The sequence below is a fragment of the Rhea pennata genome, chromosome 6 (genome assembly GCF_028389875.1).
Source record: "Rhea pennata isolate bPtePen1 chromosome 6, bPtePen1.pri, whole genome shotgun sequence".
Classification (NCBI taxonomy): Eukaryota; Metazoa; Chordata; class Aves; order Rheiformes; family Rheidae; genus Rhea; species Rhea pennata.
In genome coordinates this window covers 16,348,030-16,374,383 of record NC_084668.1, presented here as the reverse complement: position 1 = coordinate 16,374,383, position 26,354 = coordinate 16,348,030, and the positions used below count along the sequence as shown (strand labels likewise).

General features: G+C 43.2%; 1 protein-coding gene and 1 long non-coding RNA gene across 2 annotated transcripts in view; one reads left to right on the top strand and one right to left on the bottom strand.

Annotated features, from left to right (window-relative positions):
* MARCHF4 (membrane associated ring-CH-type finger 4) overlaps positions 1-17,063 on the top strand; it is a 109,235-nt gene extending 92,172 nt beyond the window's left edge. Inside the window, exon 4 of the mRNA XM_062579056.1 lies at positions 16,702-17,063. Within this exon, the coding sequence (XP_062435040.1) occupies positions 16,702-17,063 (362 nt within the window). The remainder of the gene's footprint in view (positions 1-16,701) is intronic.
* Positions 17,064-18,565: 1,502 nt separating this feature from the next.
* On the bottom strand, positions 18,566-25,508 carry LOC134142218 (uncharacterized). The gene is made up of 4 exons (XR_009958803.1): positions 25,454-25,508; positions 22,811-22,954; positions 20,433-20,609; positions 18,566-18,699 (listed from the first exon to the last, which is right to left on the bottom strand). It is a non-coding gene; the product is annotated as an uncharacterized LOC134142218 (long non-coding RNA).
* Between the last annotated feature and the right edge of the window lie 846 nt (positions 25,509-26,354).

The window sequence follows — 26,354 nt, the reverse complement described above, 5'->3', positions numbered from 1 at the left end:
AGGGCTCATACCTGGGCCAGCAGCACAAGAAGCAAAGCTGCACAGCTGATCTGCCCACTGACTTCTTGGCAGGAATGTCAGATGCTCAACAAAGCCAAGACATGCAGCCTCTCTGTTTCTGAAAGGTGGGAACTATTTTTATCTAATGCTGCATTGATTATTCAATAAGAAAGAAGAGTGGGCCAGCCAGAGTGTGTGCATGTGTGCTGTTCTCACCAACGGGTATTTCTGATTCTCTACATATTTCAGTGTACTGAACTCCAATGCAGTTCTGGGAGCTCTTTGTAGAAGGTGCACATCACTGCTGAGCAAAAAGCTACAGGATTTGTACCCAGATCTGAAGGCCTTCCTTTTTTTCAAGGTAGGGCCTTTGATTCCAGCATAGGGCCTTTTACATGTGTCCCTTCAATTCCATGGTCCTTTGCCACCTCCATCTTCACAGATTTCCACTGTTGCAACAGGGCTCCAGAGATGTATTTGGTCATAAATAATCACATGGTGCTCTCTGCTTCACTGAATCAATGTGTTAAGCAATTAAGGAGGGCAACATAATTAATATTTTCTGAGGGGGAAAATCCTTCTGGCTTGTGAAGTGCATCTTGTGCTTTAGAGGAAGATAAGATAACTAAAATGATGCTACCCTGTCATTAAATCCTGTGCTGGAAGTATTTGATATCTCTGAGTTAAGTTCCCATACATAGGCAGAGACAGTAACACTCACCTGCCTGTTGCAGCTTCTGTATCACAGCAGGAGATTCCCTCATAAGCATCTGATAGGACCTCCTGCATCAGCTACATATGATATTGTGCTGCACAGTAAGGACAGAAAATGTTTTTCAGCTGTGTACCAGGCTGTGTTTCCCTAGCTGCCTTCTTTCTCATCACTCTTCCCGTTAGAGCCTCTGTCCCAGCACACACGTTACTCCTGGAGATGAGAGGTTGTGGTCTGTAGCAGGCTACTGTGGCTGTAGCAAGAGGAAGCAACTCTGTAATCAAAGATGAAACCACATGGGAGTCCTTCCCAGCTTGGAGTAGATGAGCTGCTTTTGCTCTGTTCCCTACTGGGAACAGGAGCCAGAGATAGAGGTAAGAGGAGACTAAGAAGAAGCCACATTAATTCAGCTCTGGGATCACTTTTTAAAGTAATGACTGATTGGTTCCTCCACTGTAGGGATGGCTACCTACCAACACAGCCATGATTCAGATCTGTATAGAACAGCTCGTAAGCAAGAATACTGTAGACAGGCCCATGGGTGATCTCAGGCCAAGCATTGCCTGCATTCCCTCACTGATGAGAAAAAGTCTCGGCTTTGCTAAGTTTATTCTACCTGGAAGTTACTTCCTAAGGCAGTGCTTTTCTTCCTGAACCAAGACTCACCAGTGACAGCCACAGCCTAAGTTCCTCTGCCCAGTGGCAGAACTAGATGTACAATAACCATTTGGCCATGTAGTGTTTGATGAAGTTATTCAATAAGATTAAATAAAACCAGGGCTCCTGTGTTCAGTAGTCCAGCCAGCACTTTACCTTCTTGAAAGAGGAAATGCAGAGACTTCCAGTCAGCAACAAACTGACAGCAACAACTCTCAAGCAGATCCAGCATGGAGCAACCTGTTGGATGTAGAGAGGCCTTGAGAAACAAAGGCCTGGACGTTTACTATGTCAGTGAGATACTTCACTCAGCTCTGCCACAGCCAGTGACCTGCAAGGCTTTGTTCTTCCTCAGATGCAATGGGCTGGCCCAGTGCTCCCTTTGCTGCAGGCTCAGCCACTGACCTGTAAGGCTTAGTTCTTCCCCAGATGGACTGCAAGCTCAGCCACTCTCAGGTTCTTTCACTGTTTTCATTCTTCCCAGTTCAGCAATGACTGACCCCATAAATGCATATGAATTCTTGCCTGCCCCTACAGTCTGAACAGCATTCTCTCAACTGGGCATTTTAACCCCAAAAGGCCATCAGCTCTAGTGGAAGAAACTTGTATACCCAGAGCAAGAACATGAAAGGGTTGCCATTCCAGGGAATCACTGCCTAGTGGTGGATCAGTTGCAGTATACAAATACTCACAGACATGAGAACTAATAACCATACCAAAAAGAAACAGTAACTCTTGCCCTTGTTCTCTTGGCTCCTGCCTCTTTCCTTTGTTTTGAATAGTGCTCGTGTGTGCAAGGTGAAGACATCTGAATGTGAGAAAGCAATGTAAGAGTTGCAGGGACGTTGTGGGGAAGCAGGGAGAGGTGGCAGCAGCACCTGAGAGGAAAGATACCTGAAAATCCTACTGGAATCCTGGGGGCTGGAATGAAAGTTTCTGTCATAGCTGTGGAGGACAAAGCTGCTGAACAGATACTGCACTGTGCTCTGGGGAGAAGAGCTGAAAGAGATGATCCAAATCACAGAAGGATAGTGACAAGGAGGTTTTGCAGGGCTAGCTACCACACTATGGTGAAAGGCAGGCAACAAACCATCGGCCCAGTGCCATTTGTTGCTAGTTTAGTGTAAGACAGAGCCATGTTATTTTACTTATCCGTGAATCACCAGCTTCCCCCTCCCTGGGTGAGGACAGGCTGTGTTTGTGAGCACTTTCTTCATGCCAGCAGGAAGTATTGAATGAACCCAGAGAGGGCACATGGGGATTGGTGGGGTTAGAACAGGCACTCCAGGTGAAACATGAAAGCCATGGGAAGACTGACAGGCAAATGGGCTCTGTGTCCCAGGGTCACATTTATCTAGATGAAAGGCCGGGCCAAAGAGTGCCATGAGTCCCTTCTGCCTCATGTTCTTGGGCTACCATCCCACCAGGCAGAAGAGAAAGATGCTCACATCTCCCTCTAATAAAGGGGTAGAAGAAATCACAATGCACATTCCCACTTGAGACTGCAGAGGTGCTCCCAGGTATCACAGAATGGCTGAGGTTGGAAGGGGCCTCTGGAGATCATCTAGTCCAACCCCCTTCTCAACGAGGGTCACCTAGTGCATATTGCTCAGGATTGCATCCAGGTAGGTTTTGAGTATCCCCAGAGAAGGAGACTCCGCAACCTCTCTGGGCAACCTGTTCCAGTGCTCTGTCACTCTCACAGGAAAGAAGTTTTTCCTCATACTCAGGGGGAACTTCCCAAGTTTCCATTTGTGCTCGTTGCCTCTTGTCCTGTTGCTTGGCACCACTGAAGAGTCCCACCCCGCCCTCTTGACACCTTCCCCTATGGTATTTGTAGACATTGATAAGATTCCCCCCTCAGTGTTCTCTTCTCCAGGCTAAAAAGGCCCAGCCTTTGCAGCCTTTCCTCATAAGAGAGATGCTCCAGACCTCTAATCATCTTTGTAGCCCTACTGTGGACTCTCTCCAGTAGTTTCATGTCTCTCTTGTACTGGGGAGCCAGACCTGGATACAGTACTCCAGATGACCTCACAAGGGCTGAGTAGAGGGGGAGGATAACCTCTCTTGACCTGCTGTTGACACTCTTCTTGCCCCCCAAGGATACCATTGGTCTTCTTGGTCACAAGGGCACATTGCTGGTTCGTGGTTGATTTGTTGTCCACCAAAACTCCCAGGTCCTTCTCCACAGAGCTGCTTTCCAGAAGGTCAACCCCAACCTGTACTGGTGCATCGGGTTCTTCCTCCCCAGGTGCAGGACCCTGCACTTGCTTTTGTTGAACTTCATGAGGTTCATCTCTGCCCAGCTCTCCAACCTGTACAGATCTCTCTGAATGGCAGAACAGCCGTGTGATGTATCAGCCACTCCACTCAGTTTGGTATCATCAGCAAACTTGCTGAGGAGGCACTCTGTCCCTTCATCCAGGTCATTGATGAAAAAGTTGAACAGGATGGGACCCAGTACTGACCCCTTGGGGACACCACTAGTCACAGGCCTCCAACTAGCCTGCACCACAGATGACAAGCCTCTGAGCTCTGCGTTTCAGCCAGTTTTCAATCCACCTCACTGTCCATTCATCTAACCAGCACTTCCTGAGCTTACCTATGAGGATGTTTTGGGAGACAGTGTTAAAAGCCTTGCTGAAGTCAAGGTAGACAACATCCACTGCTCTCCCCTCATCTACCCCGCCAGTCTTTCCATCATAGAAGGCTATCAGATTGGTTAAGCAGGACTCCCCCTTGGTGAATCCATGCTGACTACACCTGATCACCTTCGTTTCCTCCGCATGCTTAGAGGTGACATTCAGGATGAGCTGTTCTATCACCTTTTCAAGGATGGAGGTGGGGCTGATTAACCTGTAATTTCCAGGGTCCTCCTTCTTGCCCTTTTTGAAGACTGGAGTGGCACTGGCTTTCTTCCAGTCCTCAGGCACCTCTCCTTTTCTTCATGACTTTTCAAAGATGATGGAGAACAGCCTAGCAATAACATCTGCCAGCTCCCTCAGCACTTATGGGTGTATCCCATCAGGGCCCCTGGATTTGTGAGTGTTAAGTTTGCCTAAATTTGACACCCAATCTTGACAAGTTTGCCCGATCCTCCTTGACCACAGGAAAGACTTCCTTTCTCCAGACTTTCTCTCTTGCCTCCAAGATACATTGGTTTAGCATAAGTACCCTTCATTATTCTATGGATGTTCTGTTTAGGGTAATCTGTACTCACCTTTCTGTCTTTCTCAACTGGTCCCTATTGATAGTAGTGGGCGAGCACCTGGTTGACCAGAGCAGCTTGGGGGGATTATGCTCAAACAGCCTGCAGCTCCTTAGAAAATGAAACATTGTGAGACTTGATCCATCTTTTTCTTCCAGAATTTCATTCCCTAATAAAATAATAAAACCTCCTCCTAATAAAACTAGAGGAGGCAGTCAACCTTCAATAACTAAATGTCATATTTTGATTACTTTTGAACAAATTATTCTGATTTAGCATTTAGAAATGACTTTTCATGCTAAGTATTTTAAATTCAGCATCATAATTAGAATACAACATAAAAAATTCAAGTCAAAATGAAACTTTCTGATTTGTCTGAAAACACATAGGTATATATACTTCTGTTTTACATGACAACACAACTTTTTCAAATTTCACTCCTAGCAGGTGTGATGCTGGATTTCAAAACCCTACACAAAAAAAGCTGTTGCCTAGCTTTGTCTTTAAATAAATGTCTCAGGAGTGGATAAGAACACAGCCTGACTGCAAAGGCAGTGCTTTGGATAAAGTAACATTAGTAATAGGATAAGGAAGATTCAGGACCCAGGCTTGGAGGACTGACTGCCATGGTGTAAGCAGAGTGAAAAGGAAGTATTATGCTTTCTCTCCTGCACCAAGAGCAACCACCTCCTGCAATTTCTGTCAGGAAGTTTGGGAAACCTCAGGGCAGAAAAGACCCAAAAAATCAGGGATACCAAGGTATGCATTTGGCCAGTGCTCTGTTCAGTCAAGTTTGTAATGATTTTCTGCTCCCTTCTTTTGATCACTTATGAGTATCTAACATGCAGACAACTGGTGTCTTTCATCTCTGACGCACAAAGCCCTTTCAAAAAGTGTGGGGTGTCATTGTTCTCTCCATTTTCAAATTAGGGAAAAAATTATAGTTACACAGCAAGGAGGAGAAACTTTAAGAAAACAAGGGGATATATGGGAAATCCCTCTAATTCCCATCCCTCCTATACTGACACAGTTATGGGTAGACTCACAAGTTAAGAAGACTGCTGGAGATATATGATTCTGAAGCAAGGCTTTTCTGTTGGTGGGGATCCTGTCTTTATTTATTTGTACAAGAAGAGTTTCATTTATTGCTGCCTGCATAGCTAGACACTGCCCTTTAATCCTCTACTTTATCATGTGCTGTGAATTAAATACCACAGGAGTATGAGAGCCCTTAAGGGCACAACATCCATTTTGTTGTAGTTGTTCACAGCCAGCTGCATTTACAGGAGTGCTTTTGTTTACTGTTTATCTATTTCCTGAGTGAGGTTTTATTTTATCTTTTTTTGCTCTTATTTTGTTTTTTTTTTCTTTTTTTCTTTTTTTTTCTTTGCCCCAGATTTGAGGCAGGGAGTAAAAACATGAGCCTGGGTGGGAAAGAGAAAGTTGTGGTGGTTGGTAGCTCATACACTTAGAGTTGTAAATACTACGGCAATAGTTTAGAACTGCTGTGTGCAGTTCCTGGGGTCATTCCTGCTCCTCTGTCACAGATGGCATCCTGCAGACAACTGATGCTGTTTTCCTGTTTCAAACAAACCATGTGGGAGTGCTGAATGAGAAGGAATTTCCTGTCTCTTAGACACCTCCTATCAGCTCCTTAATTTTGCCACCCTTTCTTCATTTTGAGTCTTACCAGCTCAGCCCAGCAGAGCCCAACTCTTGTGTAGATGAATGCAGGGGTAGATAGAGGACATGACTGAGGATGGTGGCCTTAGCCTGGAGGTACCACGTCTCAAAGGAGCTGCCATCTACCTGACAGCCACAAAACTTCCCTGCTTCTCATACAATACAGCACCCACATATTTCACAAGCCCCATGGCAGGCAGTCCCTCTCTATCTTATCAACAGATCCCACTGGATAAAATGTTCCTCCTTGCCCAGCCACAAATGCTGTGTAGGTGGGGGTGGATTGCTGCTGCCACTGAGGGCAACTTGTAGCATCCCATGTGCATATAATCATTTCAGCATACTTGCCTCAGAAAGACGCTATATAAATGCATGACATGTTGCAGGGTCATGACCTGGAAATTGTTTCTTGCTTAATTCACAAAAATCACAGTATGCTTGGAGGAGAAATGTCCCCAGCTGTCAGGCCAAGCACTCTAATCAATGCCTAAAGAGGATTTAATGAAAGAGCTGCCTTCTTTCCCCAGCTCCCCCACACTCTGCCCCAGCAATAAATGGGGTGAGGGTAGTAATGATCACTAGTCTGGCGGAACAGCAACTATGGTGACCCTTTGCGATCTCAACGTGCTGAAGCCATTTCTCATCCAGCAGGGCTCTTGCTGAGTCAGAAGGTGGGTGTTAATGGCTGTACAGAACTTGGGGCATAGCCTAGGCACCCTATCAGATGGGAGCTGCTGCTCCTGTAGCTCTGCCAGATGGAGCAGAGGAGGCAGAGAAAGAGAAGGGCTCTCGCTGCCTTTGTGGGGGGTCCCAGCCCACCTGGTGCTGAGGAAGCTTTGAGGCATAGCCATCCTTGAACCCCAGCCTGTGTAAGAAGATTCAAGCCATGATAAGCATAAGGTTTGCTAGTCAGTCAGAAAATGAGGGCTTGGAGACCAGCCTTCATGGGCTGTTAGTGACCCTAAAGAGAAGAAATCATACCAGGCAGAATCTATACCTCCAGAAAATACCCCAATAAGACAGCTGGGAGAAACATTTCTGCATATGTGGGTGAGGGCTCTGCCCAGTCGATACTTCTGACCACAAAGGTCTCACCCTATCAGATACACATCAGTATGAAAGCTATGTATCAGTGGAGTCCCTCTACAGTAAGTAGACTGAAAAGATGATAAGTAGAAGAAGGAGGGATTTGTCTTCCTTAAATTCATGGGCTGCATGAGGGCACACATCATTCAGTGATCAACAACAGTCAGCAGCCTCCCCTGTTCAGCCAAGCCAAGACAAAATTTAGCCCTGTACATATTTAGTCAGTTCCTTTTAGAAATAAAATATGTGTATGAAGAATGATTGACAGCAAAATGCATGATTATAATCAGGTAATTACTTTTTCCATATGCTAAGCATTCGCTCAAGCTCAAATCACTATGAATACATGTTTGCAGTTTCACAGAATCACATAATTGGTAAGGTTGGAAGGGACCTCTGAAGATCATCTAGACCAACCTCCCTGTTCAAGCAGGGTCACCTAGAACATTTTAGATAGGATTGCATCCAGGCAGGTTTTGAATTCTCCAGAGAAGGAGACTCCACAACCTCTCTGGGCAACCTGGTCCAGTGCTCTGTCACTCTTACAGTAAAGAAATTCCTCCTCATATTCAGGTGGAACTTCTTGTGGTTCAGTTTGTGCCCATTGCCTCTAGTCCTTTCACATGGGACTACTAAAAAGAGTTTAGCCCCATCCCTTTGACACTCTCCCTTCAGATACTTATACACATTGATCAGATCCCCTCTCAGTCTTCTAAACTTTTTCACTCGTGTACTTAGACATGCATGGCTTAATTTTTGAGATAAGCATATGCTACTGGCAAGATCAACCAGGTAAAATATAATAATTAAATAAATTAAATATAATATAGTTTATGCTATACACATCTCATTGCTGGACATTTTGCAGTCTGCACATCCTCCTCATACAGTTCCAGTATTATCTAGAGCAGACCTTTGCTATACATCTTGTTGAATACAGGCTTTCTCTCACAGGTCCAGTGTCTAGCAACTACCAGAAATGTCTAAAAGACAGCACCAGGGGTTCCAGTTCATCAATTACCTGAACATTTCCTGCATGCAGGATAAATTATCCACTTGGATCTTGAAGCATGCTGGGAACAAAATTTATAATCTAGAAGGCAGAAGAGCCAGTTATGAAGGAGTAGATACTTTATATTTGATTTTGACTGAAAATAAAGCACTCCCTGAAAATCTGAATTTACCAGTAGTTTGCATGAAAAGTGATTGTGCAAAGAAAGCATTCCTGAGCTGAACAAAAGTATGATGTGAGGATAATGGACTCCAGAAAAGCAGGCAGCAGCAGCCTCAGGGGACCAGAGCAGGGAGTGTCTCTTGGGAAGAGAATCTGAAGGATAAAAGAACCTCAAACAGCTTGCAGTTGCCAAAAGGGATGATACTAAAGGCACAACTGCAAATCATACTTGTGCAAGGGAAAGCTCAGAAGCGTGGGAAGAGAGCATTGAGGCTGCATCAGGAGCCCTTTGAGGACCAAAATCAGAAACCGGAATCAAATAAAAGGCAGAAAAAAGGGCAGGCAACTAATGACAAGTTTCTAGGAATCAAATAGGCATGGGGAAGCAGAGTTAGGGAGCTGAGCCCCAGGATGACCATCCAGAGATAAAAAAGGCAACAAGAAACAGGTCTATAAATACACGTAAAGTAAAAGGAGAGAAAAGGCAAGTCTAAGAACTCAAATAATATTTGATGAAAAAAAAGGGGGGCTTAAATGCTGCCTTTGTTTCAGTCTTCAAAACTTAACTAAAATAATTTTAATGAGGAGAAAGGAGCCGAGGGCAGACTCAGGAAAGAACAGACTCAAAAATATTCAGATGAGTTAGCTGCGTCCTTGTCAGCACATCCTCATGAACTTCCAGAGGAAGCTCTAGGAGCAGTCTCTGACCCACAAGCACTTTATCATGAGGAACTTCGGGAGGATACAGGAGGTGCCAGGCAGCTGGGAAAATGCAAGCTAGGTATCTAGCTTTAAATATAATCTCCATCATTAAAGAAGGTGGGAGCTGAGGATCAGGGAGATGAAGGGCAAATCAGCTTAATCCTGATTCATAGAAAGGTATTAGAAGAAATCATTAAAAAACAAACTGACCAGCACTAGAGTATAACCGTACTCTATGAGGATAACTATTCTAGTGGCTGAAGAGGAAGCAGTTGGTTTGATATCTCATGACTTGAACAATGTTTTTTTTGCTTTTACGTAAGATTCTGCTAAACAAAACAGGCAAATGCCATCTAGATTAAATAACTAGAAGGTACGCATACAATTGATTAAAAAACTGCTTTCATGGTAGTTGTCAGTGGTGTCACACTGGGAATACATTTCAAGTAGGACTATTTTGGACTCTGCTTTCTTCAATAATTTTTATTAATGGTTTAGATGATGAAATACAAAATGCTGTTATAAAATTTGCAGATGACACCACGCTTGGAAAGCACTCTGGAGGATCAGATCAGAATTTGAAATGATCTTGACAAATTGGAGAAATCAACAAGATGAAATTCAATAAAGAGAAGTGCAAAGTGCTACACTTAAGAAGGAGAAATCAAGATCTCAAAGTCAAGATGGCAATGCTGTAACAATATAGGTCAGTTTGGTCCATGAGAGTATTGAAAGGAATGCTAAGAGTACTGATCCTTTCTCTCTCTGCTCTGGGGACTGCACCCTCTTTGGGACCTCGCTTGCAGATAAAGGGGGGCAAATTGAGGAGATTCTGGACATAATGGACAGGCCTGAGGAGAATGAATTCTAGCATCTCTTCCTCCCTGGTTCAGTCTGTTCCCCATTCCCTGCTGAGTGTTGTTCTGCAGCCTTAAGTCTTGGCCACTGGCAGTTTTAAAGAATGTGTTAGGCTGTTTCAAGAGTTTGTCGGGTTTGGCTGGAATTCACCCTGCTTCAATGCAGCGGGATGCCAGATACTAGGTACCTTTTTCCCAGCCCATGTTTCCATGAAAAGATCCCTCTGACTCTCGAATCTAGGTTTATCACCAAGGACTACTTGCATTATTAATGATGGATAATGTACAGGGAGTACAGTACTTTGCACTGAAAAGCAGTATGTATTGGAAGGATGCACTGGGGAGCTCACTGATTTGTCTCCCACAAGCCCAGTGAGGTACTTGCGAATCTGGCATGAGACAGATTCATGGTTATTTCTAAAACACTTTGGAATGGAGCAATCTCACAGGGATTATGAGAACCTGGCATGTGGAGAGCAAATGTGGGTTGAGCAAATGCAGAACACAGTGCAAAAGTCAGTACAGTCTACTATACTGCACTAGAGACCTATGGTTAGGGAATATAACTGAGCCTAAAGGGACCATCTATGAGTAGGGATGTCCTTTGCAGTAGATAGAGCCCACCAAAAATCATTCTGCTGCCCTTATTTTTATACCCTTCCTTGTACTGTTAGCCACTGCTGGAAACAGGATGCTATGATAAACAGACTTTTGCCTGTACCAGTACAACCATTTTCCTGTTCTTAAGATAAAAACGGGGTGAGGATTGATCACATAGGATGAAATTAAGGCAAAGAGATAAGTGAGGGCTAAGCTGCAGGTGCTTTGGAAACAAAGGTGGGGGAATTGGAAATTGCCAGAAAAGATGAAATAATCCACAGAAAGGGAGAGAAGGGTTTGTGTTCAGCCAGGATGTTGATAAAGGGAAAGGCCAGCAATAAAATTTTGCCTTGGATTGAGCCACCACTGCTGTGGATGCAAATACTAAGCTTTAATCACAGTTGCCATAATCTGCCCTTCAAACCCCGCAATGAAAGTAGCAGAAATAGGCTGAAGCATGGCAGTCATCTGGCTGAGATGAAAATGCATTTGGAAGGAAACAAAAGGGAGAAAGTGCTGCTGAAGGTAATGAGAGGCAATGGCTCAGATGGCAGGACAGGCTTTACAAGAAGCGGGACAGAGCACCTATGAAGAACTGGACTGATTTTTCTTCCTGTATATAATGTGAGTGACAGTGCAGGGGTAGTATACTACTCGCAGTCAGCAGGAACCTTATTTTGGTATTTTCTTTAGTGGCAAACAGAGAGAGATGGCTTCTGCTCCAAAGAATTTATTCATCTCTTTTAGGAAAAACATATTACAACTGTTGGAACAGAACAGAAGGTTAAACAGAGGTTGAAAGTCCTGGTGAAAAGATTAGTTGGTGGTAGGGGCTGACAATGTGCAGAAGCTGACTGCTTGTCATTTCTGGGAAGCTGCTGTTCCAAAGCTGCTTTAAACTGAAGGCTCATAACCGCTCATGTTAATCTCACAGGATGGTGATATAAACTGATCCCCACAAATGCCGGTCTCCCTGTTATACCTAGTTTTCACCCATGCTTTGCCAACAACCCTTTTAGCCTGAAGGCCTCTCTCTCAAGTAGTCTTGGTGCAGGCCTGCTGATGGCAACCTCTGTCCTGAGTAATTCTATCTCTTGTTCTAGCGAAGGGCTTCCTCTACACCGCCTGTATGTCCTCCCTCAGCACTAAGAATATTTTCCCCACTGGCACAGACACTGCCCACATGGTTCATGATGCAGCATAGGCAGGTATTGCCAGGCTCAGGCAAATGCTACAGTGACATCAGACTCGTGTCTGAGTATTAATACTCACCCTTAATCATGTTCCCATTCCCAGCTCTCTTGTATTTTAAATGTGCAGAAGCTCCAGATTAGCTATGGCAATCAGTAGAACACGGATATTAAACTGATTTCAGTGCTACCTCTCTTGCAGACTGCATCTTGATCAGCTAGAAAAGAAATAGCCTGATTATTCCTGTTCTGGGATGAAAATGAAAGCAGGATAGTGGATAAATTGAAGAGACAGGTCTTTCCCCAGAGTCAGCAGACTTCTCAGCACGCTCTCCTGGATGCTGTGGATAGGCAGTGATTGTGTATACAACTGCACTGAAACAGCGCTTGCATAACCAATCTCTATTGATTTGATTTGATGATCCTCACCTGTTGCTTTAGATCTGATCTGAAACCACCTGTGTGCTCTCTGGGGCTGAATCACTTACTGTGATGGTTTTGCAAAAGACAGTCTCTTGGTGCCCCACCAGAAGCTGAATCTCCATGCTGGGTACTCTTCCATGTATAATGTAAAAAGGGAAGCACAAGATACGAGTGTAAGGAGTGTGTACAGTGTGATATACTGTGGTTGGAGCATAACCTATTGCCAAGGCATTGCCATGTTTGCCTGTGCTGGGAAGCACAAAGTAGCTTCTGGGCTCTGGGAAGTAATACCTCCAACCAGGATAATATCACCAGTCCAGACTTGTATCCACCTTCATGCCTGGACTCTATAGAGCTCCTCAGAGCTGAGCATGGGCTAAGCCTCTGCATGGAATCATGAATAATAAAGCCACATGAGAAAGTGCAGGAAAATCTGAGTCTAATATATACCGAGAGTGATCTCAATGAAAAAACGTCAGTATGTTTTCCTGTGCATACAGGTGGTCCAGATTCAGCATATATTAGTTCAGAGCACAGCACTGGGTTAACCTCTTCCTTCCCCCTACTCCTTCAGTTTTAGCTCAGAGATACTATTGCTTGTCCTGGAAACAGTACAGCCACATTAATGCAATCAGACTCAGACTGTTTTTGCAGATTTCACTGGAGGGCTAATGATCCCACCCAATATATAGGCCACCTATGTATGTGTATATCCAGCATATCCAGTTCCAGAGCAATCTGGGAAGTCTCCTCATGACACAACTCTCTACAAATAAAAAATCTAAGAACATAGGAATGGCCCAAGGATCATCTTGCCTGCTACCCTGTTTCAATCAATGACCACAAACAGACTGAAATGTAAAACAAGAACAAGGAAATTTTATGTGATGTTTCCCCTGAACACTCCCCCACCAGTCCTCAACTGTAAGTCTTCAGTCTTCAGCTCAAGGAATTTTCTCCGATGCTGGTCCAGCCAGGTCTCTGCATAGGAAAGGGCAAATGAAAGCAGAAATCTTCATGTCCCACAGTCTAAAGGAGCCTCAATTCACGAACATCACAAACAAGGAATTTTGTGAATGAGACAACGATCTGGACCAACATGGATCTACATGAAATTCATAGAGGTTTTCCTCCTCAAGAGGATGGCTTTCACAGAGAACTCATTGAGAACAGATTTTGTGAAGAAGAGGGAGATAAACTTGGAAGGAGTGCAGAAGGATTAGGCCACTACCAAAATCCATATGAAATTCTCATATAGACATTTCTGAGCTAAAAAAGAGAGAAGTTCACACCAACATGTTATCTTCCCTACATATACAGGATTTGGCTTCTGGAATAGTTGCTTCTAGCTGGGTACTTCTAGCAGAATATAGTTATTCCTGAAGGATTTTCCACTTAAGTCTGGTCTTTAATTGAAAAGATTCACCTCAGTTAACAAGAATGATCCTCAACAGGGGATGTTTCTGGAAGGGGGTGCACAAAGCTGAGCATAGGAAGTCATTGGACTTAATTGGCTGAACATAATTTAACTCAGGTGGACAAAATTTGTTTCGAAAGGAGCATTAAACTTCCTGTAGCTTGATATAAACTGATGGATTCTTGCTTACTCTTGGCATTCACTGTTGCAAATGAATCACTGTTACTTCCGCCTCCCTGCCCATCCCTCTGCTTGGTTCCTTTTTAATTTTACAGCTTCCTGAGCTTGACACTGGGAAATCGATAAGTAATTTAGAGCCCAGCAAATATAGAAGAAAATAAGTTATTTTGTACTTTTATAAATATTTGGAAACCAAAATTATCTAAGAAAGCAGGTGCTCAGTTGACTCAGCAACCCATCCATCAGCATCACACAGTTAATTGCATAAGATCATAAACATTTATAATTAGAAGGCAAACAAACAAGAATTTTATAAACAACCCTCTTGAATCAGACTGCGCATTAAATATTTGTGATAAGGTAATTAAGAATAGATTTACATTCCTGGCTCACTGTTTAATACTTGGGAGAATGGCTTTGAGTCTATGGAGGATGTTATACAGCCAAAAAGGAAATACTCAGTTTGGGCTCTTCTATCCATGGCTTAAAGTGGTTTCAGAGAAACATTTGGAGAAACATTGATCAGAGTGGAATTTCATTCATTACAGATCAGACAGTTCATTTAAATACATGTCTAACGTCCCTTGTCATGGACCAATCCATTTTAGAGCTGCTTCAAAGGTCTGCTTCCTTCTAGATCCTACTGGATCTGCAGATTGTCCCTAAAGTCCTGCTTTTTATGGTTCATCCTTTGATCAGAAAATGTTAGAATTTTTAACTGCATTTCAAAGTTGGGAGCAAAAACCCACATTTTTGCGTTACAATATCATCGTGTTTAATTATGAAAAGCTGGCATCATTACAGGATTATATCTGTGCAGTCTCAGTGGTCTATGGGATATCTCTCATATTCTAAGCTCATCTTTGTGCCCAGCTCCATTCCCTGTCCCAAAATAGCCAGATTTGAATACTTAATATATTTAACATGATTACTTATACAGCCATTAAGCAGGCTCAGCACCCCATTAAGATGTATGTAAGAGCTCCCCTAAAGCTAATCTGTGATCAAGTCAGCATTGCTTCTAGTTATGTTTAGAACCAGAAAGGCTAGAAACTCAATCTGTATTGAAGCTAGAGTTCAAACTCTGTAAAATCTGATGCAAATGCTAAGAAACTAGGAGACTGTATCCCATAAGTGAGTACAAGGGAGCTCAGCCCTAGGGGTAGGATGACCTTCGGATATTTTGATTTTTTATATATTACAGGTTTGCTCCAATAATCAGCTGCTATCAGAAACCAGAGAAGTCTGGAAAAGCTGGATGAAGGATAGAACCCTTGCATTTGATTCATCAGGGATAACAGTGATCCACTTGGTTCAGTGACCTTCCACCCACACACTGCTGGTCAAGGAAACCTCCTGGTTTTGGCATAACTTGACTGTTAGATCTTGAAAGTCTTTTGTTGTTTGTTTTTGTATTTATACACTTGCAACAGACAGACAAGGCAGCTGCTCCTCCCAGAAACATTTCTCATAATTTTGATCCTGATCAAGTAATAGTAAAGCCATCATTATTAAGAAAAAATGAAGTTTACCATGTGCTATCTTGCTCAGCATATATCCTACCTGCTGGTTTGGTTGCAGTCACACAGAACACAAGGGTATTTCGCTAACAGACAGATTACTAACTACCCCAAAAGGTCTCACTTAGAGTCTCAGAACCCTTCATTCTACATAAACCCTACCCTTATATGAAATAGCTCTAGCAAAGCTTATTAGTTGTACTGTATCATGTCAGCTAAGCTAGTCTATTTGAGATGTTTCACTTTCCTCCAGCTTAAGTGGATAAGAACAACACACTGTTGCAGGCCCTGATGTTTCTCAAGGATTCAAAGCATCTAACCAGAGCCTGGTAGCTTGAATAATAACTATGCTTAATGCTTAGGTAATGTCATCTTCTAAACAACTTCCAACATTATCTAATCCTTCCAACCCTCTTGCAAGGGTGAGGAGAATGCCAGAAACTAGTGGGAGATGAACTAATTGATGGACAGAAAGGCCTGAGCTGCTCTGTGTCTTCAAAATGCAGGCAGCATTGGAAGTAAGGTGTCCTAATGGCCAGTTACTGCCTCTAGATGTCAACTGTGCTATATGCAGATTGCTAATGGGATATGTATCGTGTGCATACTTGGTGTTAGCACACATACTGTACAAGTCCATCTGCATTTTCTTTTAAGCGTGTTGTTTTCTCCCCTTGGAAGAGAGCAAAGAGTATCATAGTACCTGGTTTGCTGGTGAGCAAAGTTTGCCTAGGACAACAAAGAAAATTTACAGGTATAGATCCTTTTTTTTTGTTTGATTCCTATCTCTGGCCTCCATACGCATGTCTGTTCTGGTTCTGCTGCTGTGTGTGTGGAGAGAGACTTGGTCTGTGCACACACATGACATTGGTGCAGCAGATGTCACCAGCACGTCAGTTCCAGTGACACCCCCTCCAAATGCATACCGTTAGCTTGGTGAAGCATGCCTATGCAGCATGCAAAACCAGTTCAGTGATGGATAAACCTCAGGCATTTATTGGTAAATGGATATTGTTTTGCTGTAAGAGCATAACTCACCCTGCTGCATTTAAGACCTGCTTATTGATTGCTAAGATAAAGCTGTAATTCAGGGGAAAAGGGATCCAGCAGAGCCGGAGCACTTTGGTGCTCTGCCAGTCGGTAATTAAAAAACATGATTTATCATTGAATAACACTGGCTAAGAGAGAGCTGAGCTAACCAGCTAGCTAGAGGGAGTGATGCTGGGGTAGGTTTATTATACTTCCTAAAGCTTTGCTTCTGTTTTTATGTTTATTTCTTTCCCCCTTCCCTCTAGGTCTAATAATACACGAAGGGCCCTCGGTTTATCGGATTTTTAAACGGTGGCAGGCGGTCAATCAGCAGTGGAAAGTGCTGAACTATGACAAAACAAAGGACATGGAGGAACAAAAAACAGGGACCAGGACAAATCAGCGCCCCTCCTCCCAAACCACCCACTCGTCCTCCACTGGTGGTACAGCCACTAACTCCGCTCCAGCCGACAGCGGGGCCCGGGCTGCCGGCCATGCCACAGGCACCCTCTCTGACCACCACTGTGCTTATACCATCCTGCATATACTCAGCCACCTGAGGCCTCACGAACAGAGGAGCCAGTCTAGTAGTAACAGAGAGCTCGTCATGAGGGTCACGACGGTCTGAGCCTAGGAATTCAGGAGGCCTTAACACGAAGCGGAGGAGACGAGGAACTCATAAAACAGAGGAGCATGGTGTGCCTTTTTCTTTCTCTTTCTTTTTTTTTTTTTTTTTTTTTCTTCCTTCTTTTCTTTTTCGGTAACTGCACAAGATATAAGAGGTGGCACTTGGCCAGCTGAGGAAAAAACAGGTGGAGGGAGAGCTGCACACTCATGCTAAAGAGGTTAATGTTTTCCAGCCAATAAAAAAAACAAAAAACAAAAAAAAACAAAAAACAAATCACAAAAAAAAAAACACAAAAACCAACAACAAAACAAGTGCAATACAGACTAAAAACTGAGTAGGCAGAGTTCTGGGGAAGCAGAGGAACAGATGGTTTAGCACGTCTTTCAAATTCTATTACCTGGAATAGGTAATGCTGTATACACACACCCCGTACACACACACATGCACACACACAAGTGTGAGATTTATAAAAACAACGAAGGGAATGAAATATTTGGGGTATTTTTTTCCAGACTGTGATTAACCAGGGCTATGAGTCGTTTTGTTTCATGAGTCATTCTGGAACCTTGTTTGATTTACTATAGGATATTTGAAGAGAAATGGCTGGGGATTTTTCAATATTGATTTACCAAAAAAAAAAAAAAAAGTAAAGAAAAAAGAATTGAATCACCTCACCAAGAAAATCTAACAAAACCCAAGCCTACCTAGATTTCACCAAAACAAAAATTTTGATTTTTCATAGTGTTCTTGACAAAGGGGTTGTGAGGGTGGACTTACAGGGGTAGGGTGGGGGGGTGGCATTTCATGACCTTTATTTGACATACAGATGTTTCTGGCAGATTTGTACAAATGCTCCGCAGGTGTTTCAAGCACAAGTATTGGCGTGATTTATGCCTTCATAACCCCAAATCCAGCATCCAAATCTTCCCACTCACACACATCATTTTCCATGCATACGTTCCAAGTTAATCTCTTTCCATTTTCCGCCAGTCACAGGAAGGTGACCCACCGCAGGGGGTTACTTCTACCTTGCTGATTCAGACACTCATACATTAGAAATATACATCTTTTTGGTGTATCTCTGCTGCTCTATTTGCAGCAGGGTCTCACTCAGTCCTGTAGGCTGAGCCTTCCATATCCATTTTGTTAGTTTATTGTAGAGTCTATTCCATTCAATCATTCAACAGAGAGTTGGTCTGAAGAGGGAGCACAGTTGATAACCGAATATATTACGCTTCTAGTAAGCCTCCTTTTCTGGGATATATCTACAAAGGTACTGGTTGCTCTTCAGGAACATTCTCTTTCAATGCACAATGGCTGAATCATTTGTGGATATTAAAGGGACACTGTCAAGTACTTTTTAAATAGTTTTTAGGATTTGGGCTTTTTTTACTCTCCATTGTTTGTAATATTCTCTTACAAGCTTGAAAATAAAATTTCTTTCCCTACTGATTTTGTCCTTTTCCATTTGGACATGTACTGTTCTCTCCACTCACCCCGTTCCTTTCATCATCTTCACCGTTCCGCTGCGACAGGAAGTCTAGCGTGGTTCCGTGTTACCAACCTCATGTTTGCTGTCCTCATACCATGCAGGGTATGTCCCAGCTGTAAGGGGTTGAGCTTACCAGTGTAACTGCTGCAAAGAAAGCATACAACAAGTAGGAACATTAAAAATACAGATGAGCCAATTCAGGAGCAACAGCTCAGCACTTCCAAAACAATGAGCTTACAGTGATCAAGCCTGTACTACGCCCCCCCAAAATCAATTTAAGGACTTTAGCCAAACGGTATCTGTTTTGCAGAAGTGCTGAGAAAAACCGTACAATGGCCGTGTTCAACTACCCTTTTGTCACTATACCAGTATCTCTCACAATTCAGGAGCCAGGATAGATGCGAGTCACCAGCTCCTTTGGCAGCTAGGCTGTTGTGGGTCAGGTATTTCTGGACTGGGGAAGACGTCAAACTTTTAAGTTCTGTGTTTGAAAATATCAACCACTGTGCAATGTAGAAGATGGAGGTTAGCATCTTACGGCAGGTAATATTTTTCATCTCAATTACTTGACAGTGTCCCTTTGAATATCTGAATGCAACAGAACAGGTACTTCTCTGGCAAAGAATGTGGGAGATGAAAACACCAGCCAAGAAAGCTGACTTACTGAGGATCCATGCGAACAGCATGGTTTCTGAGACCACTGTACCTTTATCTGACCAATCTTACTATCTACCAAAGAGTGCTTTTGGCTGAGGGGAAGAAAGGGATACTGGTGGGATAAGGGAGAGGGAAGAGGCAATTCTGATCATCTCTGAAGCAGCTACCCCCAGAATGAAGGTGTTGCAACAAACAGGTCTCTGGAAGAACCACTTCTGCTCCACAATAGAAAGAAACCCAGTCAAGGCGAACAAACACAGCAGCCTCTCATTCCCATGCCTGTCCGCGAAGGTGTCCTTGTTCCAAGAGATGGGTAATCGTGGTGGCTTTGCGAAGGGGGAGGCATACACAACAGAAGGGGCGGCTGTGAGATATAATGTTATTTCCCTCCCTGTCTTGCATACATTTAATATGGAGAAGTCAAAGTCCTTTAATGTGACTAAAGGCTATAAGTTTGCAAGGTCAGAAGCACAATTTGCCATCTAAGAGTGGCGTGATCTAGTAATCTGAGCACACAGGACTCTGTATACTCTCACTCCAGCTCTGCCACCAACTCTGTAGCCTTGGGCTGTTTGGCTCAGTCCCCCATCCACACAAAGGGGGAATAACAATACGTACCTACCTCACAGGGGTGTTGTGAGAATCCACATTCATAAAGCCTGTTGAAGTGCTAAGTCTGGTGCGTGCGTACCACAGGTAATCACAAAGCGTGCAGTGGGGGCGAGCAGTGCTGCCCTTTTGCTTATTACAGTCTGAATCACTCAGCGAGGGTTCCATGGGACCTCTTCTGCTCAGAGATCCTTCTTGATCAAAAGGGGAGGGTATCATCTGAGTCCCCTCTCCTCCATTGCATGAATTTCAAGCAGCTGTGAGGTGCAGGGTAGTGACAGACATGAAGTCCTACTTGACCAGGGATTTGCTACAACGTTTTCTATATCTGTGGGGTTTCTTGGTTTGTTTTTTCCATATATTGCGCTTATAAATAAACTTTCCACTTAGGGCTGGTGGTTCGGGGTCTCTTCTGTTGCATGGCAATGTATACAAGTCTTACTGTCTGTCTTACTGTGCAAATGATCCCGCAGCCCAATTTCAGAGATGGGTATGGTCTGAGCCTTTTCATATTGGCATAAGACTCAAAAGCCTGTCTAGATTGTTTAATATTTAAACACTATGAACTTGTCAATTGTATGTGTTCTGTGCAATACAAAGCATGTCATTACCTGGCTTGACGGGCAGAGGGGCAAAAACTTGTTCAAAGAGCTTCATATATATACCAGCTTGGAGCCGAAGGGCTGCCACCAGCAAAGCAAACTCGGGGAAGCCATTGGAAGCTGTTTCCAAACCAGTTTATTCCAGAACAAGGTGCTTCTGAGTTTATGAACTTCTAGGCTGCCAGCCTGAGAGAGAGAACAAGTACAAATTAAGTGTCGAGTTTGGGATTTTCTGCCCCCATCCACAGCATGATAGCAGAAATACTGAGGAGGGTCTCTTCCTTCCATAGCACAGTTCTCTCATCTCCCCCAATCTCTTTGTGCCATACCCTTTGAGCTACTATGCAGGACTTCAAAAGGTGCAAATGGAGACAGTAAACTCCTGAGACATGTAAAGTACATCATGTATAGGAGGGTTCCGGCAGATTGAAAAGATGAGGCAGAGCTATGCTACAGAAGGTATCTCTTCTTACTGACATTTTTCCTCTGGTCTTGTCTGTTGGCTCCTAAAGAGACATTATTTGTATTTTGTTACAAAGCAGTCAGACCAGCTTCCACCAACAAACAAGGCTTGCAAAGAGTTTGGCAGCTGTTTCTCCTCATGGAGAGAATTCCAGGTCCTATCACTGTGGAGACCCCTCAATTCTTGGGCTTTGTCATCCTTCAACTCTGTTTGAGGGTGGTCAGTGTGGAGGACTGCATTCAGCCATCATCAAAGATTATGTGTGTGTGTGTGGTCCTGCTCATTCTTGTGATTTCTCCTACAGTCTCTTGATTTTCTGTCAGTTTTGACAGGTCTTTCTGGTAATGTTTTTCAGAGGTGTTTTACTCTGTGTGAGTTGTCAATGCTGCTTTTGCCTACAGAAACATCAGCGTTGGCCTCTAGCTTCCGTGGCTCTTCCATTCTTGCCATTTAGTCCACTTCCAAGTTCAAATCTTTTTCTATGCTTGCATCAGCTCAAGCATGTGCACTAACCCCAAGGGTGACCAGAGAATACAGGGACCATGAAGACCCTATATTACAGTCAGATTCTGTAACCTGCAGTCAGTCTTACTTGATATATATTCATGTTGCCTCTCAGTGCCTGCTGCCAGTTGGTTGCCACAAAAGACTGTAACACCAGAGAAACCTATACATTGAACTAATACTTGGCTTCCAATTTCAAATGTCAGCAGTGATGGGCTGTCTTTCAAGTAAATCAAGAATGTTCCCTTTCAGTTGTGGTAATTCACGTGACGGCTGTGGTTTCCCAAGCAAGGTGATGAAAAGGTTCATATCTCACCCTACTATGGTGGGCAGACCCAAAGAGCGAGCAAGTCAGCAACACAGGCTAGAGTCAAGAGGCATCAGTGGCCTGCTGCATTTTCATTCAGGTAGATGGCAAAACACTACTCATGTCTGCCAGTTCTCCGACATTGCTCAAAGCCCGTATCTGTCAGCAGTGAAACATCAGAGCGAATGCCTGCAGATGGAGGACATCTGAAGATTATCCAATTCTAAAGACCATTCTCTACCCACACCTAGTCATCCAAACTTCTATTTTCTTCAAGAGAAAAAAATATATTTTTTTTGCCAGACCTCTCCCATGTCTCACAGGCTCCTTGACATGTTCCAAACAGGCGAGTATAAAAGTGCATCAGGTCATAATGCAGCAATTTTGACTAAGCAAAGCACTGGAGATGGAAACCCTACCTGTCCTTTGATGTACAAACAGGGTGCATTACTAGCACTTCCAACCTGCGGAATAACGACCAGGACTCATGCAGGTCAAGACTGAGAGGACAAGGTGGGAGGACCTATTCCTTATTATCTGTCAGTCAAGCCCCTGAAGGGAAAAATCCCTGCAGTAATTGCCTTGATGTACAGCAGTGCATTTGCCTTAGTGGACAGCAGCTGCGGATCCTAACATCCCCTCTCCTCTTTACCTCACGTGACACCTCCTTTTCTTTCCTGAGTTACCAGATTCATCATCCTCTCTGCTGTACCTAACTCTGAAGATCTCCTGAGTAGAGAAAAACACAGGATTCCTTCAAGACCAGTTTTACAGTCTTGCTACAGATCCTTCATGCATTCAGACAGGCAAATTCAGTTCACTGATGACCAATGGCATATTTGAATCCAGAGAGCAGAAAAAAGTGTACAAGCTTATTGCATTGACCTCCATTTCTCCTTCCAGCTTGAGGGAGATATAGTGAAAACATCAGTTGGTTTCCATATGACAGCAATAAGCTGATGGCTCTAGGAACACAAATCTGATATGCTGCAGTTACTGAATACAGTCTTTGATCTCCTATCTGTTATGTTGGATACAAGGAGAGCAGAATCTGACACTTCAGTGCTGTTTACACAAACATCAAAAACTATTTCAGTTCATTATTCAAATTACCTCCAGGTCAGTGGGTGAATTTCTCCTTTGAAGAAGAATGATGTTTTCTCTTCCAGAATTGGAATTGCAAGATTTTATATATACATATATATGACTTTATACATACATACATACACATATATATATATGTATATAAAACTTGTCCTGAAAATAGAAAGAAAACAACAAATAAACCTGAAAGAATACCTAATTATACTGAATAAGTTTTGACAGTCGCTATGCGGAAAATACTACATATGGTTCAACTTCAGGCAAAGACAAGACAGAAGAGGGAAATGATTTTATGTGATCCTTGGTTCATACTCATTCTTGTATAGCATTTAATTAACACATAAGTTTGTGGAAAACAGACACTCAGTTACAGCAGTAGGAAACAGACTGAAGACTCCAAACTTATCTGAGCCATACTCAAACAAGCACAAAAATGCAGAAGCACAGACACCTGCCATCACAATTGTTTGACAAGAGGTGGATTTCTGAACAGGGAAGGACTGAGAGAGAAATTATTTTCCAAATTGCATTGACACTATTGTTCTCAGCTTGTTTACTACCTACTATTAACACTTTTTTTTTCAAAGCATCTTAGGTTAAAAAAAAGGGGGAGGTTATGACACCTAGGACTTATGAATTAAATAACAGCAGAGAAGAGGTACTAAGGGAAGATGTTTTGTTATGTGATGCATCAAGATGTGTTTTACCAAACAGAACTAGGCTATCAAATTCTGTTCTTTGCCTGCTCAAAGAAAGTCTGAGTAACTGAGTCTGTTCATAATTGAGGAGTCTGAGTCTTCATAGAGCTTAAACTTCCGCAGGGATTAAAGGTTTTCTGTGGATGAGATAGCCAGCTCCAGCCAAAGGTGTTTTGCTTCCAGTTGCACTCCTCTATGGCAAGATAACACCCTGTCTGTTACTACATTACATCTGCATCAGGTGAGCTGGTATAGAGGGGCTGAAAGTCCTCATGAAGGTCAAGTATATCATTTATGCAGGCACCAGCTTGGATACTGGTAACTAGTCAAGAAGAAAGATATCTCCCAGTAGGAAGAAGGCTGTTGCTAGCAAGCCATTGCTGAGCAATGGGAGCATCTATCAATTTATATCAGTTTTGACATCAATAATCACAAGAATTGCAAACGACCTATATGCCCCAGGGAATGTCCCTATCTCATCCGTTCACAGTCCAGGATGGTAGTAGAGCTATTCTGCCCTAGCTCTTCCCTAAAGACAGCTTTCCTTTAATACCCAGCCTGTCACACTTTCCTAGAAGTTTTCACACTGCACATTACAGAGGTTCAGTTTATTCCTTTTCTTTAGCAGGACAAACACTCCCACCTGATGTCCTTTCCCACACAAAAAAAAAATTTATGTTCTCCAAATAGCTGATCTCAGTGTCTTTGTTCTCATGAAATTATATTTCCTTCCCTTTCACTGACTACTCTATAATCTCCACTTTCCCTTGCAAAGGGGTGATTCATTACCCAAGGAAGTATCTCTCTGATACGAGAGTGTGGACAGCCCTTCTTAACAGGCCCACAAACCTTCCTCCACATCCCTCTAGGCTGGTATATCCAGTAGAATCTTTATTCATGGAGTCTGGCTTCTTGTTCCAGAAGAGCAAACACTTTCAGTCATTCCCTTCACTGCTATCAAGCTGTGGGACAACAGCAAGGGAAACCTTTTGTTTGATTCTTCACCTCAAGATAATTAGAGTGGATGATGAACACAAGCCAAAAACAGAGCAAGGACAAAGCATTTGAATATCAGATGGTGGTAAATGAAGTCTGCCAGGGTGTGAGGGGAGCAAGAATCTGCTTTGTAAGGTTTATACAGTGACAAAACAAAATAGCCTTGTCTCTAGTGTTTTTAGCTCATACACATCAGTTCTCTATTATAAACAAACCCTCAGTAGGTAACACAGGACAAGCTTGAGGGGGAAAATCTTCCTCGCACCACAAGTACAACCAGCCCATAGCTATGCATCAACTGATTCAGGATTTCTGCCCCAGAGAGGCAGAGAGTTAAGAAGAGAGGTGGCTGTAAAGAACGCTTCCCTGGATCTGCATTCCCAGCAGGCTGAATCTGCATCTCCTCACATGGTATGAGTCCCCTTTGAAATCATTCCCTAGACTGATTCTTCACTACAGGGTCTGCCCAGGAGAGATCAATGGTGTCTCTGCATGGATCTCTGAGGCCTGATAGTAGGGTTTTGAATAGGGCCTTAAACAATCACTATGTCCACTGAGGGATAAAATGAGACAATGGTGTGTCCGTGCAGAAATATTCTCTTTGAGACTTTCCACACAGATGTCTGTGGGGTTAGGGTGGGATGGGGATTGGTTTTGTTCAGGCAGGAAGCATGGGGGGGAAGGGAAGGCTGTAATGCAAAATCAAACAATCAGCCATAAAGGAGGGATTGACTAAGAGGAATGACCATGTTGACTGTGTTACTGTCCCGTCATTCTCTTGAACCCAGAATGGAAACTTCCAAGTGCTCTTCATGAGCTTACATTTACTAGAAAACTATTCCTGAGTGTTTAAGGTTGTTTTCTAATGAAAATATACATAATAAAAAGCAAATTAAAGACTCTGTTAATCTTTTCCTCTCCTTCTCTGTTAACCTGTAACACACACTGTGAAATTTACCTCCTCCTTGTTTGTTTACTGCCATTCCTGGTCAATAAAAGTCTCTTTCTTTCTGGTCATGATCCACACAGGGCCTTATATAGTAAGCTTTTGTCTTCTGCCTTCACATGCCAGAGGTCAAGATTTCACTTAGAGGATTTATGGAAGAAAAAAAAAAAGAAAAAAGAAATGAAAAAGACCATGGTTTAACATACACAGCACAATATATTAGCAATGTGACTTAGCATTTGTTTATACTACTAAATAGCAAAAAAAGTTTGCCAAACTTGATTCTAAGACTCATGCACAGTGCATTCCCTGTGTGCAAAGGAAAAGCACGGAAAGCTCAAAGCAACTATGGTATGGAAAAATGCTGTATTTTCAGGCTACCCACTATGGTGTGCTAGGTCCCTCCCAGGGAAACTACAGATGCCCTTGACACTTAGTGTCTCCTGTCCAAGTAGCAGTAGACTCAGCCCTTTCACTAGGGCCAAGCAAGTATATACAGAGAAATTGAGAACAATGAAAGCAACCATTAACATCGCAGTGGGAAGGGTTGGTAGAGAGCTGAGAGAGAGCAGCAGCTCCTGTCTTGAGTGCTGAGTACATCACGGCAAGTCATACCTCAGGATATTTTTTGAGGCTGCCCCTTTTTTCCCATGGTGCCTGCTGAACACAGGGCTCACAAAGGACATTACCTTGAGAAGCTCTGAAAACTCCCGCTGAAGGGGCACAGAACTTTCATATGGTTGCATATGTGAGGATCCTGCCCTGGAGAGGCAGCTATAGTCTCTCCTCCTTCCCTCAGGAAGACAGTGCCAGATAAGTTCTTTCTTTTATATAGGTCTATTCCAGTAAGTCTATGGAAATACACAGAGAGATGGAGAAAGGAAGAAAAAAAAATGGGCAGGGCAATTACCCG